We start from the raw sequence: 24,410 nt of genomic DNA, 5'->3' as shown, positions 1-24,410 counted from the left end.
TTTATCAGATGTCTTTTGCAAATATTTGCTCCCAGTCTGTGCTTATTTTCTCATTCTCTTAACAGTGTCTTTTGTAGAGCAGAAATTCTTAATTTTAATGAAGTCCAGCTTACCACTTCCTTCTTTCATGGATGGTGCCTTTGGTGTCCTTATCTAAAAAGTCATCACCAAACTCAAGGTTTTCCCCAATGTTACTTTCTAGGAGTTTTATAGTTTTGCATTTTACAGTCAGGTCTGTGATCCATTTTGAGTTCTTTTTTGTTGAGAGTGTAAGGTCTGTGTCTAGATTTATTTTTTTGCATGTGGATGTCCAGTTGTTCCAGCACCATTTGTTGAAAGACTTGTCTTTTGCTTCTTTGTCAAAGATCACCTGACTATATTTATGTTGGTCTATTTCTGGGCTCTCTATTCTGTTTCTTTGATGTATCTGTCTGTTCTTTTGCCAATCAAAACCTCACTGTCTTGATTATTGTAGCTTTATAGTAAGTCTTGAAGTCAAATACAGTCAGTCCTCCCACTTTGTTCTTCTCCTTCAGTATTGACTATTCTGGTTCTTTTATCTCTCCATATAAACTTAAGAAGAAGTTTGTTGATATCCACAAAATAACGTGCTGGGATTTTGATTGGGATTGTGTTGAACCTGTAGGTCAAGTTGGGAGGAACTAACATCTTGACATACTGAGTTGTTGTATCCATGAACATGAAATATCTCTCCATTTATTTAGTTCTTTGATTTTGTTCATGAGAGTTTTGTAGTTTTCCTCATATAGATCTTGTACACATTTGTTAGATTTATACTTAAGTATTTTATGGGGGAGTGCTAATATAAATGATATAGTGTTTTTAATTTCAAACTCAACTTGTTCCTTGCTAGTATATAGGAAAGCAATTGGCTTTTGTATATTAGCCTTGTATCCTGCAATCCTTGCTGAAATCACTTTCTAGATTATTTTTTAGTTTAAGTCTGTAACCTTGTATCCTGCAATCCTTGCGGAAATCACTTTCTAGATTATTTTTTAGTTTAAGTCTGGATTCATTGATTCATTCATTTAATGAACTTGCATTTTTAAATCACCTATTTTGTGTCTAGATATTGATAATATAGAGACGATAAGATGTTGTACCTGCCCTTGAGAGGCTTACAGCTTGGTTGGGAAGATAGATGTATACACAGGCAACTGCAGTAAGGTGTTTCATTCTGTGTGAGAAATTTTTGGAGTATAGTGGGGGCATAAAAGTGAAAGTGATCATTTCTCCCTGAGGGGCTGATGGGGGAGGGAAAAGTTTCATAGAGTAGGTAACCCTTCCTCTGAGCCTTGAAAGAGGGGAGTTGAAGTAGTAAGATGTGGTTCGTGACGGTCAGGAGGACCAGTGGACTCAAAGGCCTGAAGCTGTAATATTGTCTAATATGTTCTGGGAATTGCAAGCAGTTAGTCAAACCATTGAGAAGTAGACAAGACCTAGTTTATGGTGGATTGCCATTACAAGGAGCTTGGACTTTATCCCTAGGTCATTTGGAGCTCTGAGATAATTAAGCGGGACTTTATCCCTAGGTCATTTGGAGCTCTGAGATAATTAAGCAGTAACGTGATTAGATTTGCATTTGGAAAAATCACTCTTGACAGCATGTGAAGATGGATTATTTGACTGATAGCAGGAAGATCCAACTGAGACTTAGCAAATAGTTGCAAAAGAAGATGACCTGAACTAAGGGGAGTAGCAGAGGAGTGTGGAAGGGAAGAGTCAGAAGTAAGCGATGTTAAAGAAACAGAATCTTGGACTACCCTGGTGGCACAGTGGTTAAGAATCCGCCTGCCAATGCAGGGGACACGGGTTCAAGCCCTGGGAAGATCCCACATGCCACGGAGCAACTAAGCCCGTGTGCCACAACTACTGAGCCTGTGCTCTAGAGCCTGTGAGCCACAACTACTGAAGCCCGCGCGCCTAGAGCCCGTGCTCAGCAACAAGAGAAGCCACCATAATGAGAAGCCCACGCACCACAACAAAGAGTAGCCCCTGCTCGCTGCAACTAGAGAAAACCCACGCGCAGCAACGAAGACCCAACGCAGACAAAAATAAAAAATATAAATTAAATTTATTTTTTTAAAAAGAATCTTTAGCACTTAGTAGTTGCTTGGATATGGGGCAGAAGCAGTCTAGGATGTTTTCCCAAAGTTCTAGATTGAGATGGGGAATACAGGAGGAGGAGTCAGATTAGGCAGGAATGCAGATTAGTTCGGTTTTGAACATGTTGTAGAATATATAAGGATGTTCAGTGGGCACTTGGATATAGAGGTCATAGGGCTGTAGAGACTTGTAGAGGACTGATACAGTGATAGTCTCTGTCATCTTAACAAGAAGATAGGGCACAGTGGGTAGATCTGAGATGCATTTTGGAAAGAAAATCAACAAGATTTGCTGATGGATTAGATTGATGCTAATGGTGAGGGAAAGTAATGCAGCTAAAGAAGGAGTATGTTGAGGGAAGTTTGTATTTTGAAATGCCTCCATTAAAAACAGAAAAATCCGAGATAAGATTCCAACTGAAGAGGTTAGAAAAACCAAACTGAGTTAACCCAAAGAAGGCAGATGGAGAAAAATAATTTTTTTTAAATGTAGAAATTACTGAAAAAGAAATTATCTATATATAATCTATAAAACCAAATACTGGCTCTTTGAAAACACAAATACAATACAGCTCTGGTAAAACTGATTACAAGGAGAGAGGAGAAAACAAACACAAAAACATCTGTAATGAAAAAGAACATGACTACAAGTAAAAATTAAACAAATCACAAGATAATACTGTGCCAGAAATCTTAAAAAAAACAATATAAAATGGGCAATTTCCTAGAATAATACATCTTAACAAAATTGACTTACTAGAAATAGAAAACATAGACTTATTTTTAGAACATGAATAAATAGTTAAGACAGCCCACCAAAATACAAAACTAGAGAAAAACTTGAGTCCAGATGGTTTTGTGGTCAAGGTCTATCAAGCCTCCCAGAAATAGAAGCAAATATCTTATACACGTTGTTCTAGAAAATAGATGAGTGAATACATTCAATTAATCTTATGATACTAGAATGACTTAGTCATACAAGTAAAGGAGTATATACAGTCAAAGAGAGAATGATAATGGCTTATAATTTTTTTTTATCTCACTTGCGAATAGGTGTGGAAATTCAGGATAAAATTTAGCAAACATAGGTCAGCAATATAGTTTTAAAAGATCATGATTATATTAAGTTTATCCAAAGAATGCAAATGTGAGTCATCATGAAAAAAATCAGCTAACATAGTTCATATTAACAAATTAAAGGAGAAAACTTGATTGTTCGGAGGTTGCAGATAAAGCATTCATTAAAGTGTAACACTTATTTATAATGAAATTATCTTTGCAGACCTGAAGTAGAGGGTACTTTAACCTGGTGAGGAATTTCAGAAACCTTTAACATATACCATATTTAATAGTGAAGCATTAGAAGCATTTGCTTTAAAGCCAGGAATGAGGCAAGGATTCCTATTGTTGCCACTTCTAGTCATCATTTCACTGAAGGTTCTAGGCAAAGTAGTAAGAAAAAGAAAAAAAAATGAAATAAGTGTTGGAAAGAAACACTGTTATTGCTTGCAATATTTTATTTTTTTAATTTTTATTAGTGTACAGTTGATTTACAATGTTGCATTAGTTTCTGCTATACTACAGTGGGTTTTTTTTTAAATCTTTATTGGAGTATAATTGCTTCACAATACTGTGTTAGTTTCTGTTGTACACCACAGTGAATCAGCCATATGCATACATATGTCCCCATATCCCCTCCCTCTTGAGCCTCCCTCCCATCCTCCCTATCCCACCCCTCTAGGTCATCGCAAAGCACCGAGCTGATCTCGCTGTGCTATGCTGCTGCTTCCCGCTAGCTAACTGTTTTACATTTGGTAGTGTATATATATCCATGCCACTCTCTCACTTTGTCCCAGCTTCCCCCTCCCACCCCATGTCCTCCAGTCCATTCTCTACGTCTGTGTCTTTATTCCTGCCCTGCAACTGGGTTCATCAGTGCCTTTTTTTTTTTTTTTTTTTTTTAGATTCCATACATATGCGTTAGCATACAGTATTTGTTTTTCTCTTTCTGACTCATTTCACTCTGTATGACAGACTCTAGGTCCATCCACCTCACTACAAATAACTCATTTCTTTTTATGGCTGAGTAGTATTCCATTGTATATATGTGCCACATCTTCTTTATTCATTCATCTGTCGATAGACATTTAGGTTGGTTCCATGTCCTGGCTATTGTAAATAGTGCTGCAGTGGAACATTGTGGTACATGACTCTTTTTGAATTATGGTTTTCTCAGGGTATATGCCCAGTAGTGGGATTGCTGGGTCATATGGTAGTTCTATTTTTAGTTCTTTAAGGAACCTCCATAGTGTTCTCCATAGTGGCTGTATCAATTTACATTCCCACCAACAGTGCAGGAGGGTTCCCTTTTCACTACACCCTCTCCAGCATTTATTGTTTCTAGATTTTTTGATAATAGCCATTCTGACTGGTGTGAGGTGATACCTCGTTGTAGTTTTGATTTGCATTTCTCTAATAATTAGTGATGTTGAGCAGCTTTTCATGTGCCTCTTGGCCATCTATATGTCTTCCTTGGTGAAATGTAGACATTTAGGTCTTCCGCCCATTTTTTAACTGGATTGTTTGTTTTTTTGATATTGAGCTCCATGAGCTGTTTGTATATTTTGGAGATTAATCCTTTGTTGTTTCATTTGCAAATATTTTCTCCCATTCTGAGGGTTGTCTTTTCGTCTTGTTTATGGTTTCCTTTGCAAAAGCTTTTAAGTCCCATTTGTTTATTTTTGTTTTTATTTCCGTTACTCTAGGAGGTGGGTCAAAAAAGATCTTGCTGTGGTTTATGTCAAAGAGTGTTTTTCCTATGTTTTCCTGTAAGAGTTATTGAAGAGGCTGTCTTTTCTCCATTGTATGTTTTTGCCTCCTTTGTCGTAAATTAGGTGACCATATGTGCGTGGGTTTATCTCTGGGCATTCTGTCTTGTACCATTGATCTATATTTCTGTTTCTGTGCCAGTACCATACTGTCTTGATTACTGTAGGTTTGTGGTATAGTTTGAAGTCAGGGAGCCTGATTCCTCTAACTCCATTTTTCTTTCTCAAGATTGCTTTGGCTATTTGGGGTCTTTTGTGTTTCCATATGAATTGTAAAATTTTTTGTTCTAATTCTGTGAAGAATGCCGTTTGTAGTTTGATAGGGATTGCCTTGAATCTGTAGATTGCTTTGGGCAGTATAGTCATTTTCACAGTATTGATTCTTCCAGTCAAAGAACATGGTATATTTCTCCATCTGTTTATGTCATCTTTGATTTCTTTAATCAGTGTTTTATAGTTTTCTGAATAAAGTCTTTTGCCTCCTTAGGCAGGTTTATTCCTAGGTATTTTATTGTTTTTGTTGTAATGGTAAATGGGATTGTTTCCTTAATTTCTCTTTCTGATTTTTTGTTGTTGGTGTATAGGAATGCCAGAGATTTCTGTGCATTAATTTTTTATCCTGCAACCTTACCAAATTCATTGATTAGTTCTAGTAGTTTTCTAGTGGCATCTTTAGGATCTTCTATGTATAGTATCATGTCATCCACAAACAGTGACAGTTTTACTTCTTCTTTTCCAATTTGGATTCCTTTTATTTCTTTTTCTTCTCTGATTGCCATGGCCAGGACTTCCAAAACTATGTTGAATAATAGTGGCGAGGGTGGACATCCTTGTCTTATTCCTGATCTTAGTGGAAATGCTTTCAGTTTTTTACCATTGAGTATGATGCTTGCTGTGGGTTTGTCATATATGGCCTTTATTATGTTGAGGTAGGTTCCCTCTATGCCCATTTTCTGGAGAGTTTTTATAATAAATGGGTGTTCAATTTTGTCAAAAGTTTTTTCTGCATCTATTGAGATGATCGTATGGTTTTTTATTCCTTAATTTGTTAATGTGGTGTATCACATTGATTGACTTGAGTATATTGAAGAATCCTTGCATACCTGGGATAAATCCCACTTGATCATGGTGTATGATCCTTTTAATGTGTTATTGGATTCTGTTTGCTAGTATTTTGTTCAGGATTTTTGCATCTTTGTTCATCAGTGATACCGGTCTATAATTTTTTTTTAACTTAATTTATTTTTGGCTGCATTGGGTCTTCGTTGCTGCACGTGGGCTTTCTCTAGTTGTGGCAAGTGGGAGCTACTCTTTGTTGCAGTGCACAGGCTTCTCATTGCAGTGGCTTCTCTTGTTGCGGAGCACAGGCTCTAGGAGCATAGGCTTCAGTAGTTGCAGCACGGGGGCTCAGTATTTGTGGCTCATGGGCTCTAGAGCGCAGGCTCAGTAGTTGTGGTGCACGGGCTTAGTTGCTCCATGGCATGTGGGATCTTCCCAGACCAGGGCTCAAACCCGTGTCCTCTGTATTGGCAGGCGGATTCTAAACCACTGAGCCACCAGGGAAGTCCCTATAATTTTCTTTTTTTGTGATATCTTTTTCTGGTTTTGGTATCTGGGTGATGGTGGCTTTGTAGAATGAATTTGGGAGTGTTTCTCCCTGTGCAGTTTTTTGGAAGAGTTTGAGAAGGATCGGTGTTAGCTTTTCTCTAAATGTTTGATAGAATTCGCCTGTGAAGCCATCTGGTCCTGGACTTTTTTGTTTGTTGGAAGATTTTTAATTATGGTTTCAATTTCATTACTTGTGATAGGTCTGCTTATATTCTCTAATTCTTCCTGGTTCAATCTTGGAAAATTGTACCTTTCCAAGAATTTGTCCATTTCTTTGTGGTTGTCCATTTTATTGACGTATAGTTGTTTGTAGTAGTCTCTTATAATCCTTTGTATTTCTGCAGTGTCAGTTGTGATTCCTTCTTTTTCATTTCTAATTTTATTGATTTGCATCATCTCCCTTTTTTTCTTGAGGAGTCTGGCTAATGGTTTATCAATTTTATTTATCTTCTCAAAGAACCAGCTTTTAGTTTTATTGATCTTTGCTGCTGTTTTCTTTGTTTCTATTTCAGTGATTTCTGCTCTGATTTTTATAATTTCTTTCCTTCTACTGACTTTGGGTTTTCTTTGTTCTTCTTTCTCTAGTTGTTGTTTTTTTTTTTTAACATCTTTATTGGAGTATAATTGCTTTACAATGGTGTGTTAGTTTCTGCTTTATAACAAAGTGAATCAGTTATACATATACATATGTTCCCATATCTCTTCCCTCTTGCGTCTCCCTCCCTCCTGCCCTGCCTATCCCACCCCTCTAGGTGGTCACAAAGCACAGAGCTGATCTCCCTGTGCTATGCAGTTGCTTCCCATCAGCTATCTATTTTATGTTTGGTAGTGTATATATGTCCATGACACTCTCTTTCTTTGTCGCATCTTACCCCTCCCCCTCCCCATATCCTCAAGTCCATTCTCTGGTAGGTCTGTGTCTTTATTCCCGTCTTGCCACTAGGTTCTTCATGACCTTTTTTTTTTTCCCTTAGATTCCATATATATGTGTTAGCATACTGTATTTGTTTTTCTCTTTCTGACTTACTTCACTCTGTATGACAGACTCTAGGTCCATCCACCTCATTACAAATACCTCCATTTCATTTCTTTTTATGGCTGAGTAATATTCCATTGTATATATGTGCCACATCTTCTTTATCCATTCATCCGATGATGGACACTTAGGTTGCTTCCATGTCCTGGTTATTGTAACTAGAGCTGCAGTGAACATTTTGGTACATGACTCTTTGAATTATGGTTTTCTCAGGGTATATGCCCAGTAGTGGGATTGCTGGGTCATATGGTAGTTCTATTTTTAGTTTTTTAAGGAACCTCCATACTGTTCTCCATAGTGGCTGTATCAATTTACATTCCCACCAACAGTGCAAGAGTGTTCCCTTTTCTCCACACCCTCTCCAGCATTTATTGTCTCTAGTTGTTTTAAGTGTAGGGTTATATTTTTTTTTTAATTAATTAATTAATTAATTAATTTCTTTATGGCTGTGTTGTGTCTTCGTTTCTGTGTGAGGGCTTTCTCTAGTTGTGGCAAGCGGGGGCCACTCTTCATCGCGGTGCGCGGGCCTCTCACTGTCGCGGCCTCTCTTGTTGCGGAGCACAGGCTCCAGACGCGCAGGCTCAGTAATTGTGGCTCACGGGCCCAGTTGCTCCGCGGCATGTGGGATCTTCCCAGACCAGGGCTCGAACCCGTGTCCCCTGCATTGGCAGGCGGATTCTCAACCACTGCGCCACCAGGGAAGCCCGGGTTATATTGTTTATTTGAGAATTTTCTTGTTTCTTGAGGTGAGATTGAATTGCTTTAAACTTCCCTCTTAGAACTGCTTTTGCTGCATCCCATACGTTTTGGGTCGTAGTGTTTTCATTGTCATTTGTTTCTATGTATTTTTTTATTTCTTCTTTGATTTCTTCAGTGATCTCTTGTTTATTTAGTACAGCACTGTTTAGCCTCCATGTATTTGTGTTTTTTACACTTTTTTTCCTGTAATTGATTTCCAATCTCATAGCATTGTGGTCAGAAAAGATGCTTGATACAATTTCAGTTTTCTTAAATTTTCTGAGGCTTGATTTGTGACCCAAGAGGTGATGTGTCCTGGAGAATGTTCCATGTGCACTTGAGAAGAAAGTGTATTCTGCCACTTTTGGGTGGAATGTTCTATAAACATCAATTAAATCTATCTGGTCTGTTGTGTCATTTAAAGCTTGTGTTTCCTTATTTATTTTCTGTTTGGATGATCTATCCATTGGTGTAAGTGGGGTGTTGAAGTCCCCTACTATTATTGTGTTACTGTCGATTTTTTCTTTCTTGGTTGTTAGCATTTGCCTTATGTATTGAGGTGCTCCTATGTTGGGTGCATAAACATTTATAATTGTTATATCTTTTCCTTGGATTGATCCTTTGATCATTATGTAGTGTCCCTCCTTATCTCTTGTAACAGTCTTTACTTTAAAGTCTATTTTATCAGATATGAGTATTGCTACTCCAGCTTTCTTTTGATGTGCATTTGCATGGAATATCTTTTCTCATCCCTTCACACCTTCAGTCTGTATGTGTCCCTAGGTCTGAAGTAGGTGTTGTAGACAGCATATATATGGGTCTTATTTTTGTAGCCATTCAGCCAATCTGTGTCTTTTGGTTGGGGCACTTAATCCATTTACATTCAAGGTTATTATTGATATGTATGTTCCTGTTACCATTTTCTTAATTGTTTTGAGTTTGTTTTTGTAGGTCCTTTTCTTCTCTTGTGTTTCCCACTTAGAGAAGTTCCTTTAGCATTTGTTGTAAAGCTGGTTTGTTGTGATGATTCACATTTGTTGTAAAGCTTGGAGTAGTTATATATGTCATTTTAAAAAAATTGGAAAAGGCTCAGTGTCTAAAATATCAAAAAATTATTTTAAACATTAATAAGACATAGACAAACATCCTACTGGTAAATGGCCAAAGATTCAGGCAGTTCACCTAGGAAGAATCTAAATGGCCGGTAAAGAAGTAAAAAGATACTCTGTTTCAGGGAGATGTAATTTAAAATAATGGTGAGATACAATTTCACATGATCTCGTTGGTCCAGATCCACAAGATTGCCTTAGAATATCAAGTGTTGGCATGAATGTTGGGAAATGGAGTGAGCCTTTTCCTTGTTGGGGGAAGTGTAAACTGGTATGACTTCCTTGGAGAGTCTGACAATACAAAGTCAAGTTGCAGACGGGCCTACTGGTGACCTCGTTGTGTTAGAACCACTCTTGTGCCTGCTGTGGTGCCCTTTGTGAGTGAAACAGTGGGAAGAACCCAGCTGGGCTTCTATGCCTGTGATAACTCAACTGTGATACAGTTGCATCCTGTACAGCAGGTAAACCCAATAGACTGAATCCATAGAGATAAATCTCAGAAACAGAATGTTGAGTCAAAGACTCTTGTGAAAACAAACAGGTACACAGCCTGGCTTGTTGCACGTGGTTGCTATTGGTTCTTAGGGGCTGTTGATGCATCTTTTTCTCTCTAAAATTTAAAAGCTGGCACAGATTTTTAAAGTAGTTTTAGTGTTGTAGTCTGATCATGTATATAAGAGCTCATTGCATGCCAGCTACTGTTCTAGGGACCAGGAGCCAGGGCCATAGCAGTGAGCAAGACTGGCAAAATGTCTGCTCTTGGAGCTCACAAATGAGGGATGATAGACTGTAAACAAGTAGAAGTTTAACTAAACAGTGTGAAGGAAGTCAAGCAGGGTCCTGGGAGGCAGGGGGCTGAGGGTGCTCAGGGAAGGCCTCTCTGAGGAGCTGGGTGCTGAGCATGGACCTGCACTGTAAGAAGAGCAAGCATGAGGAAATTTGGGGCTAAAGCATTCCAGGCAGAGGTAAAAAGCCTGCAGATAGGACGTGTTCACAATTCCAAGAATAAAATACTTAGGAATAAGTTTAGCAAAAGAAGTGCAAACATATGCTTTGATAACTACAAATATTGAAATAAATGAAAGAGAGCGGAAATAAGTGGAAAGGCATCCCCCAGGTTCATGGACTGGAAGATAACATTGTTGAAGTGGTGGTACTCCCCAGACTGATTGTGGGTTCAGTGTAATCCCTGTCACAGTCACAGCTGACTTTTTGCAGAAATTAACAAGCTGATCCTGAAAAATAGCAAGGCCAGTATGGCCAGCGGCCGGTGAATGAGGAGGGAATGTTGGTGGAGATGTGGTCATGGAGGTTGGCAGGGCTTCTGGATAATGACACCCTGTGGGCCTTCACAGGAATCTCATGCCAGGTCCAGTGGGAAGCCTTAGGAGGGCTTTAAGCAGGGGAGTGATAAAATTCAGTATTTGTTGAGTGCCTACTCTCTGCCAGGTGCTGGGATGGGCATGGTATGGTGGTGAACAGGACAGAATGTTGAATAAATAAGATTCAGCTCTTCAGTGGTAGGAAATGAGAGCATCCTCAGTTTATTTTTGTACATGTTGGCATGCATTTGTGTCGTATTACTGACTTACTTAAACATTTTCTTAAGAAATATGGAAGTAGCAAATGTTCATTAAAGAATAATTAGAAAATTCAAACCGAAAGAATGCCTATCTTTCAAGATCCTACCACTTGGAAATAATGACAATTAGCATTTAGTGGTCTTTTATTTCCTTCTAGTCTTTTGAATGGATTTATGATCAGATAGTTCTCAAGTTCAATAATGAGTGACCTCCTCACCCCCCGAAACCGTCAAAGGAAACAGAAGTGAGAGTCATAGGTTTTCTTTTGGCGAGTCAGTGGGTGAGTCTTCTGATTCATTCCTTTCAGGTGGAGCTGATCAGAATAATGTTCAACATCAACCCCCTGGAGAACCTGAAGGTGTACATCAGCAGCCGGCCCCCCTTGGTGGTCTTTATGATCAGTGTAAGCGCCATGGCAATAGCTTTCCTGACCTTGGGCTATTTCTTCAAAATCAAGGAGATCAAGTCACCAGAAATGGCAGAGGTATAGTAAATTCTAAGTTCTCCTCTCAGACTGGCTGGACCTTTATAGAGTGGGAAAACACCTTTTGGCTCTCCACATACCCTTCTTTGGTTGTGACTTTCATCCCAGTGAGAAAGAGTAATATTTATTCAGAATTTTTGGTCTTCCATCTTGCTGTGACTCACTTTGTTAGGAAATAACCTAGTCAGATAGTTATTGATTTAAATAATGCTACCAGCTTTAGTTAGACTGTTTCAGCAATGAAACATGTATTTTGGAAAGTATGTTTGTAAAATGTTTGTGTCAAGAAGATCAAGAACTAACTTCTTTGCTATTCATATTAAATTAGCCAACTACAATTTTTAAAAACTAAACATTTGTTATTTTAAAGCCATATATTGTCATGGAGTTTTATCGGCTGTACTGATAGCTTTTTCATTGGAGAAGAAGAAATTCTAAAGAAATTAGAAAGCAGAACCTTATTTCCAAATATATTTGTCTTTTTCTTATCAAGGGAAGCTTCAGTAATCTACAGACTTGCCTTCTAGATTTTATTTTTTTGGTCAATTTAAATGAATTATTTGGGCATTGCTCTTTAATCATTAGTTTAGGCATATAATAGTTTTTGCACAGTCATAATACAGATTTTAAAAGATGTGTGTGGGACTTCCCTAGTGGCACAGTGGTTAAGACTCTGCCTGCCAGTGCAGGGGACACAGGTTCGAGCCCTGGTCCGGGAAGATCCCACATGCTGCGGAGCAACTAAGCCTGTGCGCCACAACTACTGAGCCTGCGCTCTAGAGTCCGCGAGCCACAACTACTGAGCCTGCATGCCACAACTACTGAAGCCCGCATGCTTAGAGCCTGTGCTCCGCAACAAGAGAAGCCACCGCAGGGAGAAGTCCACACACCACAACAAAGAGTAGCCCCCGCTCACCACAACTAGAGAAAGCCTGCATGCAGCAATGAAGACCCAATGCAGCCAAAAATCAAAAATATCATAAAATAAATTTAAAAAGTGTTTCTGCATATCAGAAAAGAATACAAAGTTGATAATGTTGTTTAATAGAGGTGAATAACAATATACCTATTAATAAATTTATGTGTTAGAAATTATGCTGAATCAATGATATGGTGAATTTACTGGTGGATAAGTGTCTTTTAGGACAAATTAGTTCCCATCTTAGATTCTGTGAGTGTCTTCTCTTACACTTTTTCTTCTTGGGTGTGTTCGCTGGTGAGAGTGGGCATGGGGGCGGGGATAGGGATTGCATTATTGTTGCATTGTGTGTGCCTTGTGACCGAGAGGAGAGTTTTGCTCAGTGTTATGGGGATTATGCTTCCTCTTGTGCTCTGTGGCATTCTAGAAATAGGTGATGTTAGCAAGAGGGACCACCTTCCCACATTAACTCTGTAATACAAAGTAACAAGTTTTAGCTATTTCTCCTGTGAAACCCTTCCAAAGAGTTTCTTACCAAGAAACCTACTGGCTGGCTTAATTCTCCCCCTTTTCTGACCCTGCCTGAATCTTTAAAGGTTATCCAAACAGGCTGTACCTACATTAGGGCTGAAAATGAACATTCTAGTCACAACCAAAGTTCTTCAGCATCCTGGCATTGCTCTCCCTCAAAGCTCAAGTCCATGTTGAACACACGGCCAAGGCCAATGGTTAAGATGTAGCCTGGATAATTAACCCTTAATTGAAATGGGGCCTGACATTGGCCTTGGCCAGCTGTTCAAAATGGACTCGAACTCTGCAGGAAAGCAGAGCTGCAAGATGCTGCAGAACTTTGATCATGATTAATTTAGTGATTTTATTTTCAAATGAGGATCCTAGGTGTATGGGGAAAGTTTGGCGCTGTGAATCAGAAAACAATTCTGAGTCTGTCTTCAACTCAGCTGGCATTGGAGAGTCCCTAATTTGCTCTGGGCCTCTGTTTCCTCACGTCTGGAATAGGAAGGGGTGAGACTAGGATGTTCATTTTCAGCCTGATGTTCTTTAATAGTCTGCTGAGTTTGTAGGTGTCAGGGAAAATGTAATGTGAAATATCTGGTTGCCTTCTTACTAAATGCCAGATACTGATAAACTGAGGCTATAAAGGTAGACCTGACTGGTTAGGGATTACTCCGAATGGCATTTTTAATCAATGTTAGAGTTATTCAAAATGTAACTTGGTGCTTCCTTGGTGGCGCAGTGGTTAAGAATCTGCCTGCTAATGCAGGGGACACAGGTTCGAGCCCTGGTCTGGGAAGATCCCACATGCCGCGGAGCAACTAAGCCCATTGCGCCACAACTACTGAGCCTGTGCTCTAGAGCCCATGAGTCACAACTACTGAAGCCCACATGCCTAGAACCCATGCTCTGCAACAAGAGAAGCCACCGCAGTGAGAAGCCTGCGCACTTCAACGAAGAGTAGCCCCCACTCACCGCAACTAGAGAAAGCCCACTTGCAGCAATGAAGACCCAGCGCAGCCAAAAATAAAATAAATGAAATAAATAAATTTATTTTTTTAAAAAAAGTAACTTGGTTTGTCTTCACCTTTGGCACCTTTTTGTAGATAACGTTGCTTGGGAGAAGGAAGTTGTATGTAACAGCCTCGGTTGATTTGTTGTTGCTATTTTAGCCTGAGTTCATCTTTGGGTGTCTGCTAAAACTAAAAACATACCCTGGTGGCTACTTTGTTGGTGTCAGTTTTAAAACTGCTTATAATTTAAACCATCAGTACAGATATTAAGAGAAGCCTGAGGCTTCCCTGGTGGCGCAGTGGTTGAGAATCTGCCTGCCAATGCAGGGGACACGGGTTCGAGCCCTGGTCTGGGAGGATCCCACATGCCGCGGAGCAACTAGGCCCGTGAGCCACAGTTACTGAGCCTGCGCGTCTGGAGCCTGTGCTCCGCAACAAGAGAGGCCGCGATAGTGAGAGGCCCGTGCACCGTGATGAGGAGTGGCCCCCACTTGCCGCAACTAGAGAAAGCCCTAGCACAGAAACGAAGACCCAACACAGCCATAAATAAAAATAAATAAACAAATTAAACTTTAAAAAAAAAAAAAAGAAGCCTGAAAACATCTTTTCTCCTCCCTTTTGAAATTGTTCCTGTTCTAAAGTGGCATCCAAAGTCCATGATGAGGGGGAAAAGTACCACATGAGTGTTGGTATTTACTGCAGTTTTGCGGTCCCAAGACAGAAAGCAAGGTGTAGAAAATTGACCTTATGAGAAAATATTTTAAGACGGCCTTAATTTTTAAAAAATAACTAATTGTAACTGCTAAATGAGTTTGGATTAATACTTTTAATGTTTTACTACTTTTGTTCAAGCTTGCTTTTCAAGCTTGATTCTGAGGCTAGATCATTTCCTGTAAGTTTAATACCCTTTTTTTCTTTACATATTTTCCTAAGTTGGCTTAATCTCACAGTGTAATAGCTCATGCCAATGAAGAGTTTATATTTTAGATTTTGAACGTGAGAGTGGTTGGAAAACCACATTACGCCAGCACAAGAGGCTGAAGGCTGTGTTGCTGTATTTTGAAGGACTGACTCTGAGGCGTGGTCCCCCTGTTGTGTGACGCCACACCGGGGGTTGTGACTGTCACTGCGCTGGCAGCACTTTCAGTCGGCTCAGCCTTGTTTTCCTCTCTCTCGTTTCACTGAAGGATTGGAATACTTTTCTGCTGCGGTTTAATGATTTGGACTTGTGCGTATCAGAGAATGAAACACTAAAGCATCTCACAAACGACACCACAGCTCTGGAAAGCACAGTGGCCAGCGGCCAGGCCAGGATGTCCACCCAGTCTCCGCAGTCCCTGGAGGATCCAGGCCCAGTGAACATCTCAGTTGCAATCACCCTAACCCTGGACCCACTCAAACCCTTTGGCGGGTTCTCTCGCAACGTCACCCATCTGTACTCGACCGTTCTCGGGCATCAGATTGGACTCTCAGGTATGTGAGTGTTAGCCGCTTCCCTCCAGGCTTTCTCAGGTAACAGCTGTTACAACACAGAGCATTAGAGTACGGTTTTACTCATCAGACTTTTTTATTTTTTGTATATGTCTTCTCTTTTGTTGAGTTTGAACTAAACAAAGCCAAGAAGGCACCATTTCTACTACATCTTCACTTATTAAAGTGTTTGGTATGCAGTAGGCTCTCAATAAAAACCCATAAGAGTAGGAGACTGGGAAAAAAATTATAAGGCCTATTTCTGGTCTTAATATTTAAAAACACATTTTAAAATTTTTGAGTTTATATTTTTTTTAATTTTATTGAAGTATAGTTGATTTACAGTGTTGTGTTAATTTCTGCTGTACAGCAAAGTGACTCAGTTATATATATTCTTCATATTCTTTTCCATTATGGTTTGTCACAGGATATTGAATATGGTTCCCTGTGCAGGACCTTGTTGTTTATCCATCCTGTATATAATAGTTTGCCTCTGCTAATCCCATTTCCCAATCCATCCCTCCCCCACCAGCCCACCCCTCAGCAACCACAAGTCTGTTCGCTATATCTGTGAGTCTGTTAAAAACACCAGTTTTTTATTCTGGCTCATCATTTTGGAGTTTTCAGTACATACTACAGATATTGCTACTAGTCTTAAAATTTTGTGAATGCATTGGGCTAAGTACTAAAAACTAGAAAAAGCCTGGTCTCTTCCCTTTGGAATTTTGGGATATGGAAGAGACAAGCATAACGTGAGTTAATATTCATCAAGCACTTAAAATAGTTCCTGGCACAAAGGAAATGCTATATAAATGCTTGTTAAATAATATTAAAAATAAACACCTATGGAACATTGAGCACTGCCCTTGGACTAGTACTAAACCCATGACAGACTGATTGTAGGTGATTGTAGGTGATTCAGGAGAAGGTTGAGAAAGTAGTAGAAGCTGGAATAATCAGGAAAGGCTTTGTGCCAGAGGCTTGGGCCTTGGAAGAATCATCTTTGGTTTGGTTACCAAGAACCTTTTAAAGTCCTTGAAGGAACTTGGGAGTGCCTGCCAGCCTCCTGTTGGCTGTACCAGGTGAGACCTGTTCCCATGTAAGGAGGTAAGGGCGACATCTGGGTTTTCCACGTAGCAAGTGGACCTTTTTCTTCCCCTGTGGTGTTCGAATACCTTATTCATTTACGCTTCATCACTCACCCGTCTCGTGACCTTTCTTAAGTCTGTTCAACCCTCTGATCCTCAGTCTAGTCGTATGTAAAAGGGGAACAGTAACACTTCTTTGGTCATGTTCGTAGGATAGTGGTGCATTTTAAGTGAAGTAGTACATATAAAAGCAGTTTGAAAATGGTAAGAGTGCTGTATGAAAGCTGTAACAATGGTGATGACTCACCCAGCCCCAGCCTTCCCACTCAGGCATGGCCTGGGCCCTTGCGTGGCAACTCCAGGCATTGGCTGAAAGTGACCCCTCTCCGTTTGCCATTTTGTGGTTCTGCCAGGTGAGCAGGTCTCAGAGTCTGGCTCGGAACTGCTGTTATTCCTGAAACCCCACAAAAGCAGGGGTCCCACTTCAGTGGGCTGATAGGTGATTCCTGGGTGGGTTTGATGTCAGGATTCATTCAGATTCCAGAGAATAATAAATGTATGAATTCTCGCTTTACTTACCAAAAAACCAATTTCTCTTTCCAGGCAGAGAAGCCCACGAGGAGATAAACATTACCTTTACCCTGCCCACAGCCTGGAACTCGGACGACTGTGCCCTTCACGGCCGCTGTGAGCAGGTGGTGTTCACAGCCTGCACGACCCTCACAGCCCACCCTGGCGTGTTCCCCGTCACCGTGTAAGTACTTTCCTGACCCCGGTGGGTGTGCATAAGAAGCTCCATTTACCGTCAGCATGACTGGGATGCCTGAGCAAGTTCTCAGGACAGCTGCATCGTGTTACTTTGTACAATGGTCATCACTGGGACCTGTCTGTAGGATTGTTTCAGTTTAATTTGGTTTTCTAAAGGTAGAACTTCTGCATAGAAGTATCAGAGAGTTAGTGTTTTGACAAAGTTGTGAAAGCATCTGGTTGCTGTGTGTAAGTTTTAGGTGGCCTTTCCTGTTGGTAGAAGAAGCCACAGGAAAGATGAATGAGCTGATCCTGTCACCATAATGACAATTAAGGCTCCTGAAAGATAAAGGTTTTGTTCATCTCCATTATCCAGGAAGAGTTATTTTTTAAATTGATAGTATAAATTGAGCCTTATTTTCTGTGATATAGTTACTGTTTCTGAAACTTTTGCTTCATATTTTTTTTGAGCAGCTCTCAGTGTAACCGCTTTGCCTTTGAGGCTTTTCTTGCCTCTCCTTTCTCTGGAAAGGAGATAATGATCTATAATTACATGAAATATACAAGATGTAGCCTGTTTAAAAGAATCTTAGGGTGAATCCTTTTAAAATAATTATCCTGGGATTTATCTATTTTAGACATTTGGAGGTTTGTAGGACAAGTTAAGCATTATTTGCTGTTGGTTGTAATATCTGATAGAGAACTTTGTATGTAAAACTTCCAGTTGTGACTAAGAGTTTAGATAATTTGAGAAAATGGGCTTAAAAGGAGCGAGTCCTTCTCTGGCCACATCATATGTGAGAGGACATGGGTTGAATTCTGAAGGCAGAAGTCTAACACCCAGACTCCTAAGTGCTGGATGCCTATTTCTTATTCTTTACGTGTTTATTAATTTTTTTAAAAAAATCACTGAACTAAAAATATAATGGTATTTATCTCAAGAAAATATGTTTCTTATTTCTCCCTTCTGCACGTGTGGCTCTGCTTGGTGCTATGCCAGCGCCAGTAGCTGAGACACAAGTAAATGTCTCAAGGCCACTGAGCATGTGTCTTGCCCCATCTTCTGCAGACAGCCGCCGCACTGTGCTCCTGACACCTACAGCAACGCCACGCTCTGGTACAAGATCTTCACAACTGCCAGAGACGCCAACACAAAATATGCTCAAGACTACAATCCTTTCTGGTGTTACAAGGGGGCCATTGGAAAAGTCTATCATGCTTTAAATCCCAAGCTTACAGTTATTGTTCCAGATGTAAGTGAGAACAGTCGTGTGTGTGTGTGTGTGTGTGTGTGTGTGTCCAGGAACTGTTAGAGCAGGCCCTGTGTACCTCCTTGGGTTAGCTTAGCCCCTGCCATTCTAGCTGTCCAGCTGGGTTGGGAGACCAGGTGGAGTGCTGGAGACTTGGAAGAACATGCCGCCCATTGGGTTAAGAAAATTGCTTCTGTTCTTTGTTTTCCGCTTTGTTCAACAGCAGTTATTTATTGAGCACTGCTGTGTGCCTAACCTGGGGCTACAGCAGAGGCTGGTTCAGTCTTACTCATCCACGCAGCCACTCACTGAAGCGTATTTGGTTAGTGTCAGTCTGAGCAATAAATAGTTCAGAATTCAGAAAGGCAGAAGTCAGTAGGAGGAGATGACTCTGGCTAGATATTGATGCCTGTGTAGGATTTTACTTTACAAGGAGGAAATGGGTGGAAGGCACTGTACTCCGGACTCGTGGGTGATTCGCTAGTTTAGTTTGCTGCTCAGACTTGAGCCCACTTTTAACAGACTGCACTGAATTTTTGTAAATCCTCTTTTCTTCTGTCCGTATGTGCCAGGTGGATCTTTCTTTTTGCCTGGTCCTTCTCTTTTCTTATGCCTCGTTTTTATCAAGTTGTGGACAGCGGTGTGCCAGGGGCCTGCGGGAGCGAGCAGTGGGGATCAGCCTGTATGGCGGGCAGGGGCCAGGCTCCAGAAGGCCCTTTGTGCCTCGCTGAGGTGTTCAGGCTTTCTCCTCGGACGAGGCCATCACTGCCTGAGTTTGGGCTCCAGGGAATTTGTAGAGCAGTGTGTCAGGAAGACTGGTCTGCCCACCTGATGCGTGTAAATGGGATGGCGCCTGAGGCCTGGAGCTGTGAGAAAGAACAGGAGTGGGGGCCTGGCTGGGATCTCAACAACTGGCCGGGCCCGGTGGCTGATTGCCTGTGGGACATCAAGGAGGAGTGAGTCAAGGCCGGCCTCGGCGTTTCCAGCCAGGGGCTTGTCCACGTGGGGAAAGGCCCAGGAAGGATGCAGCCTCTCAGGGGAGGAGTTAGGAACACAGGCTTGGGCTGTCAGCCATGCAACCTGAGGGCTGTCAGAGCAAGAGGACGTAAAGAGAAGAGCAGGGGTTAAAGACTCTGGGGCCTTGTCAGGGGCGGGGGGATTCGGGCAGAGGACCGCCTTAGGAAGGGAGGGTATGGGTGGTGTCGGGAACACCCTGTCTTCACTTAACAAGCTCCAGCTTTAATAGTTTAACTCTCAATTCCCATGTGAGAATTGATAGTTGAGGCAAGTCTGGAGGTTGTGCACCCTGATTCCAGGAACCCAGCATTAAAATCTCTCAGTAACTCAGTGCAGATGTTTCTGGTTTATTCTCTTTGTTTAGGATGACCGCTCATTAATAAACTTGCACCTCATGCACACCAGTTACTTCCTCTTCGTGATGGTGATAACGATGTTTTGCTATGCGGTTATCAAAGGCAGACCCAGCAAACTGCGTCAGAGCAATCCTGAATTTTGTCCTGAGAAGGTGAGCAGTGGGTGGGGTCTGACCCAGCATTGCGCCAGAAAGTCCCAATTAGTCCTTATTCCATTTATTGTGGGTGATTCCTTTCCTCCGGAGAAATTAGCTCCTGTCTTTTTATCAGCAGTCGTCTCCCCTCAGCCTCAATTATGGTGTTGCATCTTCAACCATATACCCAGGCCTCAGCTGGGAAAAAAGTGTTCTCAAATCCCCACTGGCGAGCGGCTGACCCCGAGGGCGGCCTCCCCTCCAGTTCCGCGCGCTTGAGAAGTCACCTCCCAGAATGCTCCTCCGGGCTTCCAGGCACTTAACGCTGTGTCGCAGCACAGCGGTTCTGCAGGATCAGCTGCGTCTTGCAGGAGACTCAGATTTCTGTTCATTCCCTCCATAGAAAATGAGGTCTGTTTTCTTAGGGGTTTAATAGTTCCCCTGCCTGATAGGTGTGTGCGGTGTGGCTCCCTGGGTTTGGGATAGGGACCAGAACCTGGTAGGAGTGCTGGTGGGGCCGAGTTATCCAGGCTTTGCCGCGTGACTGGGTTGCCGTCTTGCTCTCTCCTAGGTGGCTTTGGCTGATGCCTAATCCCACAGCTGCCGTTCTCTGAGAGAGACTGAGAGAACCATAATCATTGCCTGCTGAACCCAGCCTGGGCCTGGACACTCTGTGAATACATTATCTTGCAATGTTGGGTTATTCCAGCCAAAGACATTTCAAGTGCCTGTAACTGATTTGTATATATTTATAAAAAATCTATTCAGAAATTGGTCCAATGATGCACGTGCTTCGCACTGGGCGCGGCCAGAACCCTTCAGCCTCACCTGCGGGCTTGGCGGGATGATCCTGAGTAGCGCCGGAGAGGCTTCGTGACCTCGCCGTCGGAGCAGGCCATGCTGTCTTTCCCAGGGTCCCAGAGGCGCTTCACTGCTGGTGGGGTTGAGGTTTGCTTTGGTTCTTGTTTCAGCCCGATCTGTACAGAATGTTCGAAACAGTCTGCACCTTTGATATGATATTGCATTTCCAAAGCCACCCCAATCCATTTTGTGGATTTTATGTGTCTGTGGCTTAATAATTATAGTAACAACAATAATACCTTTTTCTCCGTTTTGCTTGCAAGGAAACATACCTATCTTTCTAAGTTTTTTTTTTTTCCTTTGAAGAAAAAATAGTCACATTTTAATACTACTCTGATTAGGACAGATTTGTGCTTTTATCTTGAGTAAAAAGTTAAATATTTAAAAGTCACCTACATGGTAGAGATCTAAGTTTCATTTTCCACGTGGACAGCGAGGAATTTGGTCTTGTTCAAGTTGAGTTGGCACAGAATGTTCCGCTGTCTTTTTCCTCTCTGTGGTCCCTTCCCTCCATTGTAAAAGTTAAAACAGCTTCCTCGCTCAGAAGGGCTTAAAAATGAGGTGCACATGGCTCTAGAGTGAAAACAAGCTGTTCTCTTCCGGAATGCAGCTGACGGCATGGAAGGAGAGGGGGGTGAGTCGGTCTGATAGTTATGGTGGGGTTTCTTGTTTTCTTTGAAGAGGGAGTGGGTTTTCTTTCCTGGGTGTTTTTTGGGTTTTTTGCATTTATTTATATGCAGTTAACATTCTCAGAAGGAAATGGCAACTAGTAGTAGATCAGTAACATTAAGAAAACGATGCCTGTGAAATTGGAAGGAAAGCAATTCTGATTTCCCATTTATTGGGAAAACCAAAAGCATTTTTCTTTCCTATAACATTTTGATGATCTAATTCCTTTATCCCTGTTTTCCTTCCAAACCATCTTCATTTTAAAACAGTTGTGCATCTTTTCCAGCCCTTTCTTGTTACTTGTATTCTTACCATTTTTCTTTTTCTTAATAGCTTTTTGCCTTAATAACTCATAGTCATTAATGATTTCTGTGTTCTCCCAAGCCATGTTATAGCAGAAGGGCAGATAAAACCTTGGGGATGACTGTCAGCACTTCTTTCTCTTAACTCCAGGTCTGTATTCTGTTCTAAATTAGAACCAGCCCTGCAGTCTGAAATATATTGGCCTAGAACATTTTATCCCAGGCTTTTTTTTTTTTTTTAATATCCAGGCATTCTTAAATGGAAAACATTTGTGGGCTTTTCCTGAAGGTTGTTATTAAAATAATCATCATAGTAACTTGATATGTTAATATTCCTTTTTTTCCTTTTAGTATGTTTCAAGCGCAATAATCATACTTGTCTATCCAGTTTTTTTATGATATGAGTTGCTTACATGATGCATGGCTAACCGGTTAATTTAGTTTTCTCTTTAGAAACTTTGAGACAAGATTGAGAAAGAGCCATTTGGCTTGGCCTTTAGAAACATCAGTATCACTAAGACCAACAGATTTTAGAGGAAGCTGCTACTGAATTAATAAAATCCCAATGAAGTAGAGTTACAGGAGAGATTTAGAACCGGCAGAGTAATATAAAAGGAAGACAGGTGAAAAAAGTCAGTTTCACTGGTTTGTTCAGTCCAGCTTGTTGCTAACATTAATGGCCCTTGTTTTAGTCACAGGGACTGGCTGGCATCTGTAGCCAGGGGAGCAGGGACACTGTTAGGCATGAGGAAAGGAAGTGCCAAAAACGCCTGGATGGTATGCCTTGTCATGAGGCCAGGTCACTCACTTTAAAAATCCAGCATTCTCCCTCGCAGGTGATTCTCAGAGATCTTCCGGAAACCCAGCGTCAGCCAGGTGTACAAAGGGAGGAGGGGAGCCCGTGGGGCCTGGGTCCACTGACCCTCAGCAAGTCCAGAGGACCTGTTGCTATCTGGGCACTAGCAGACAAGGCCTCGTCCTCTGCTGTCTCTTGCTGGGGGGCCTCAGTGTCACAGACAGGGCCTGCCTGCCGTTCAGGGTGACCCCGTGCAGGGACACTGGCTCATCCTCAGGCATCTTGGACCAGAGTCCAATGAAAGGTCAGCAACTTACTATTAAAATGGTTGTTTCAGATCATATTGATCTCTTTCCTTTTTCCTTTTGTCCTTTCACTGTATGACTTGAATCAGTTTTGATTCTATCTGTAAGTTTTTCTCGTCATTAGGAACCTGCCACTTCGGTTGCGTTTTCTTTGGCAGTAGGTAGGGATTCAGCATCCTAGTTTTTCAACCCTCCTGCAGGCACTGTGGGGTTTCGAGGGCCAGCGGATCCATTTCACTTACCTTGCTGCATGATGGTCAGTAGCTGATCTGTTACGGCATTCACTCCCAGATTAATTTTCTGTGTTTGAAATATGTGCATATGTGCTTTCCAGAATAAAAAGTCTGAATTGGCTGCGTCTCCATTTCCTTCTGTCTGATGGGTGTTTTCTAAGGGAAGAGCACGTGCGGTAAGTAATTGGGGGTGTTTTGTAAGCTGTTCTTTCCAAGTGTCACCCGTCGTCAGGATGAGGGGCAGGCAGTGGTGTCCTTCTAGGTCTCACCAGGCACACGGGTCTTCTCCCTGAGAGTACAAACTCGCAGAGCTGACTCAACTCCTGCCCGGAAGGAGGACGTAATGCAGAGCGGGAGGAGCATTTGCATGGGGATGGGAGTTTAAAGACACCCTTCTTGCTTATACACACGCCCTCCGTGTGCACTCAGCCCGAGTCTCCAGAAGCGGCTCTGACTTCCCGGTACAGAGCTCCCGCATGGGCCAGGCCTCTTTTGCCAGGAAATGCATCCTCCGCATTTGTAAAGGGCAGTCAGTCATGTTCACTAATGTGAATTCTTCCCTTTCCCAGTGGGCAGGGGCTCTGTGGCTCTTCCCTCCTTCGCTCTCCAGCAGGGGCCGGGCGGTGGGGGCCAGCCTCTGGGTGCTCTGTGGGACAGGACAGTGCAGAGGACGGGACACCTCAACGGGCTTTTGCTTCTACCTCCTTCGCCTCGTCCTGCCTTCTCTAGCGCGTGGAACGCTGCCCCCTCCTCGGACTCGGAGGTTTGTGTGTGGTGTTTCCGTCACGATGCAGAAGCCCTTGGAGAATAAGAGCTCGCATCTTCCTTCCCTGCCATGTGTAAAATCTGACGTGGACCCAGCCCACAAGTCCAACTGGAGATGGTGCTTTGTAAGCACCTCTTGGTCCTGGTGGGCGCCCCGTGCCTGAAGGTCCTCGGACGCGCCCACTGTCCTTGCAGATTTCAAGAGAAGCGGAGTGAATGCACAGACCCGAGGTGCGCTGTGGAGTCCAGTCCAGCTCACTGTGAACTCATTTGCCGTCTCGAACAAACTCTCTCTCTGGCCGTCTGTGAGAGCCCATCTTTTTTTTTGTCTCTGAAGACCCCAAACTCCTTATAGCGTGCTAGTTGTTGATGATGGATGAACTAGAGTGGTTTGACCATTGCAGGAACAGATGGCAGGTTGATTGATTGATAGTGCTTTGTCCGGGGGTGAAGGGGGTTA

General features: G+C 42.0%; 1 protein-coding gene across 4 annotated transcripts in view; it reads left to right on the top strand.

Moving 5' to 3' along the window:
• The window catches only part of TMEM248 (transmembrane protein 248), a 32,943-nt gene extending 9,639 nt beyond the window's left edge, over positions 1 to 23,304 (top strand). For 3 of the 4 annotated variants that reach the window (XM_057529223.1, XM_057529222.1, XM_057529221.1), the window contains exons 2-7: positions 11,336 to 11,512; positions 15,145 to 15,430; positions 17,119 to 17,269; positions 18,332 to 18,515; positions 19,894 to 20,037; positions 20,591 to 23,304. In XM_057529223.1, the coding sequence (XP_057385206.1) occupies positions 11,354 to 11,512; positions 15,145 to 15,430; positions 17,119 to 17,269; positions 18,332 to 18,515; positions 19,894 to 20,037; positions 20,591 to 20,611 (945 nt within the window). In that variant the 5' untranslated portion in view covers positions 11,336 to 11,353 and the 3' untranslated portion in view covers positions 20,612 to 23,304. Of the gene's footprint in view, positions 1 to 9,130; positions 9,907 to 11,335; positions 11,513 to 15,144; positions 15,431 to 17,118; positions 17,270 to 18,331; positions 18,516 to 19,893; positions 20,038 to 20,590 lie in introns of those variants that run through there. The other variant, XM_007186510.3, reaches the window with a different exon arrangement.
• Positions 23,305 to 24,410: the final 1,106 nt, after the last annotated feature.

The sequence above is a fragment of the Balaenoptera acutorostrata genome, chromosome 15 (assembly GCF_949987535.1).
Source record: "Balaenoptera acutorostrata chromosome 15, mBalAcu1.1, whole genome shotgun sequence".
Classification (NCBI taxonomy): Eukaryota; Metazoa; Chordata; class Mammalia; order Artiodactyla; family Balaenopteridae; genus Balaenoptera; species Balaenoptera acutorostrata.
This window is presented reverse-complemented; position numbering and strand designations above follow the sequence as displayed.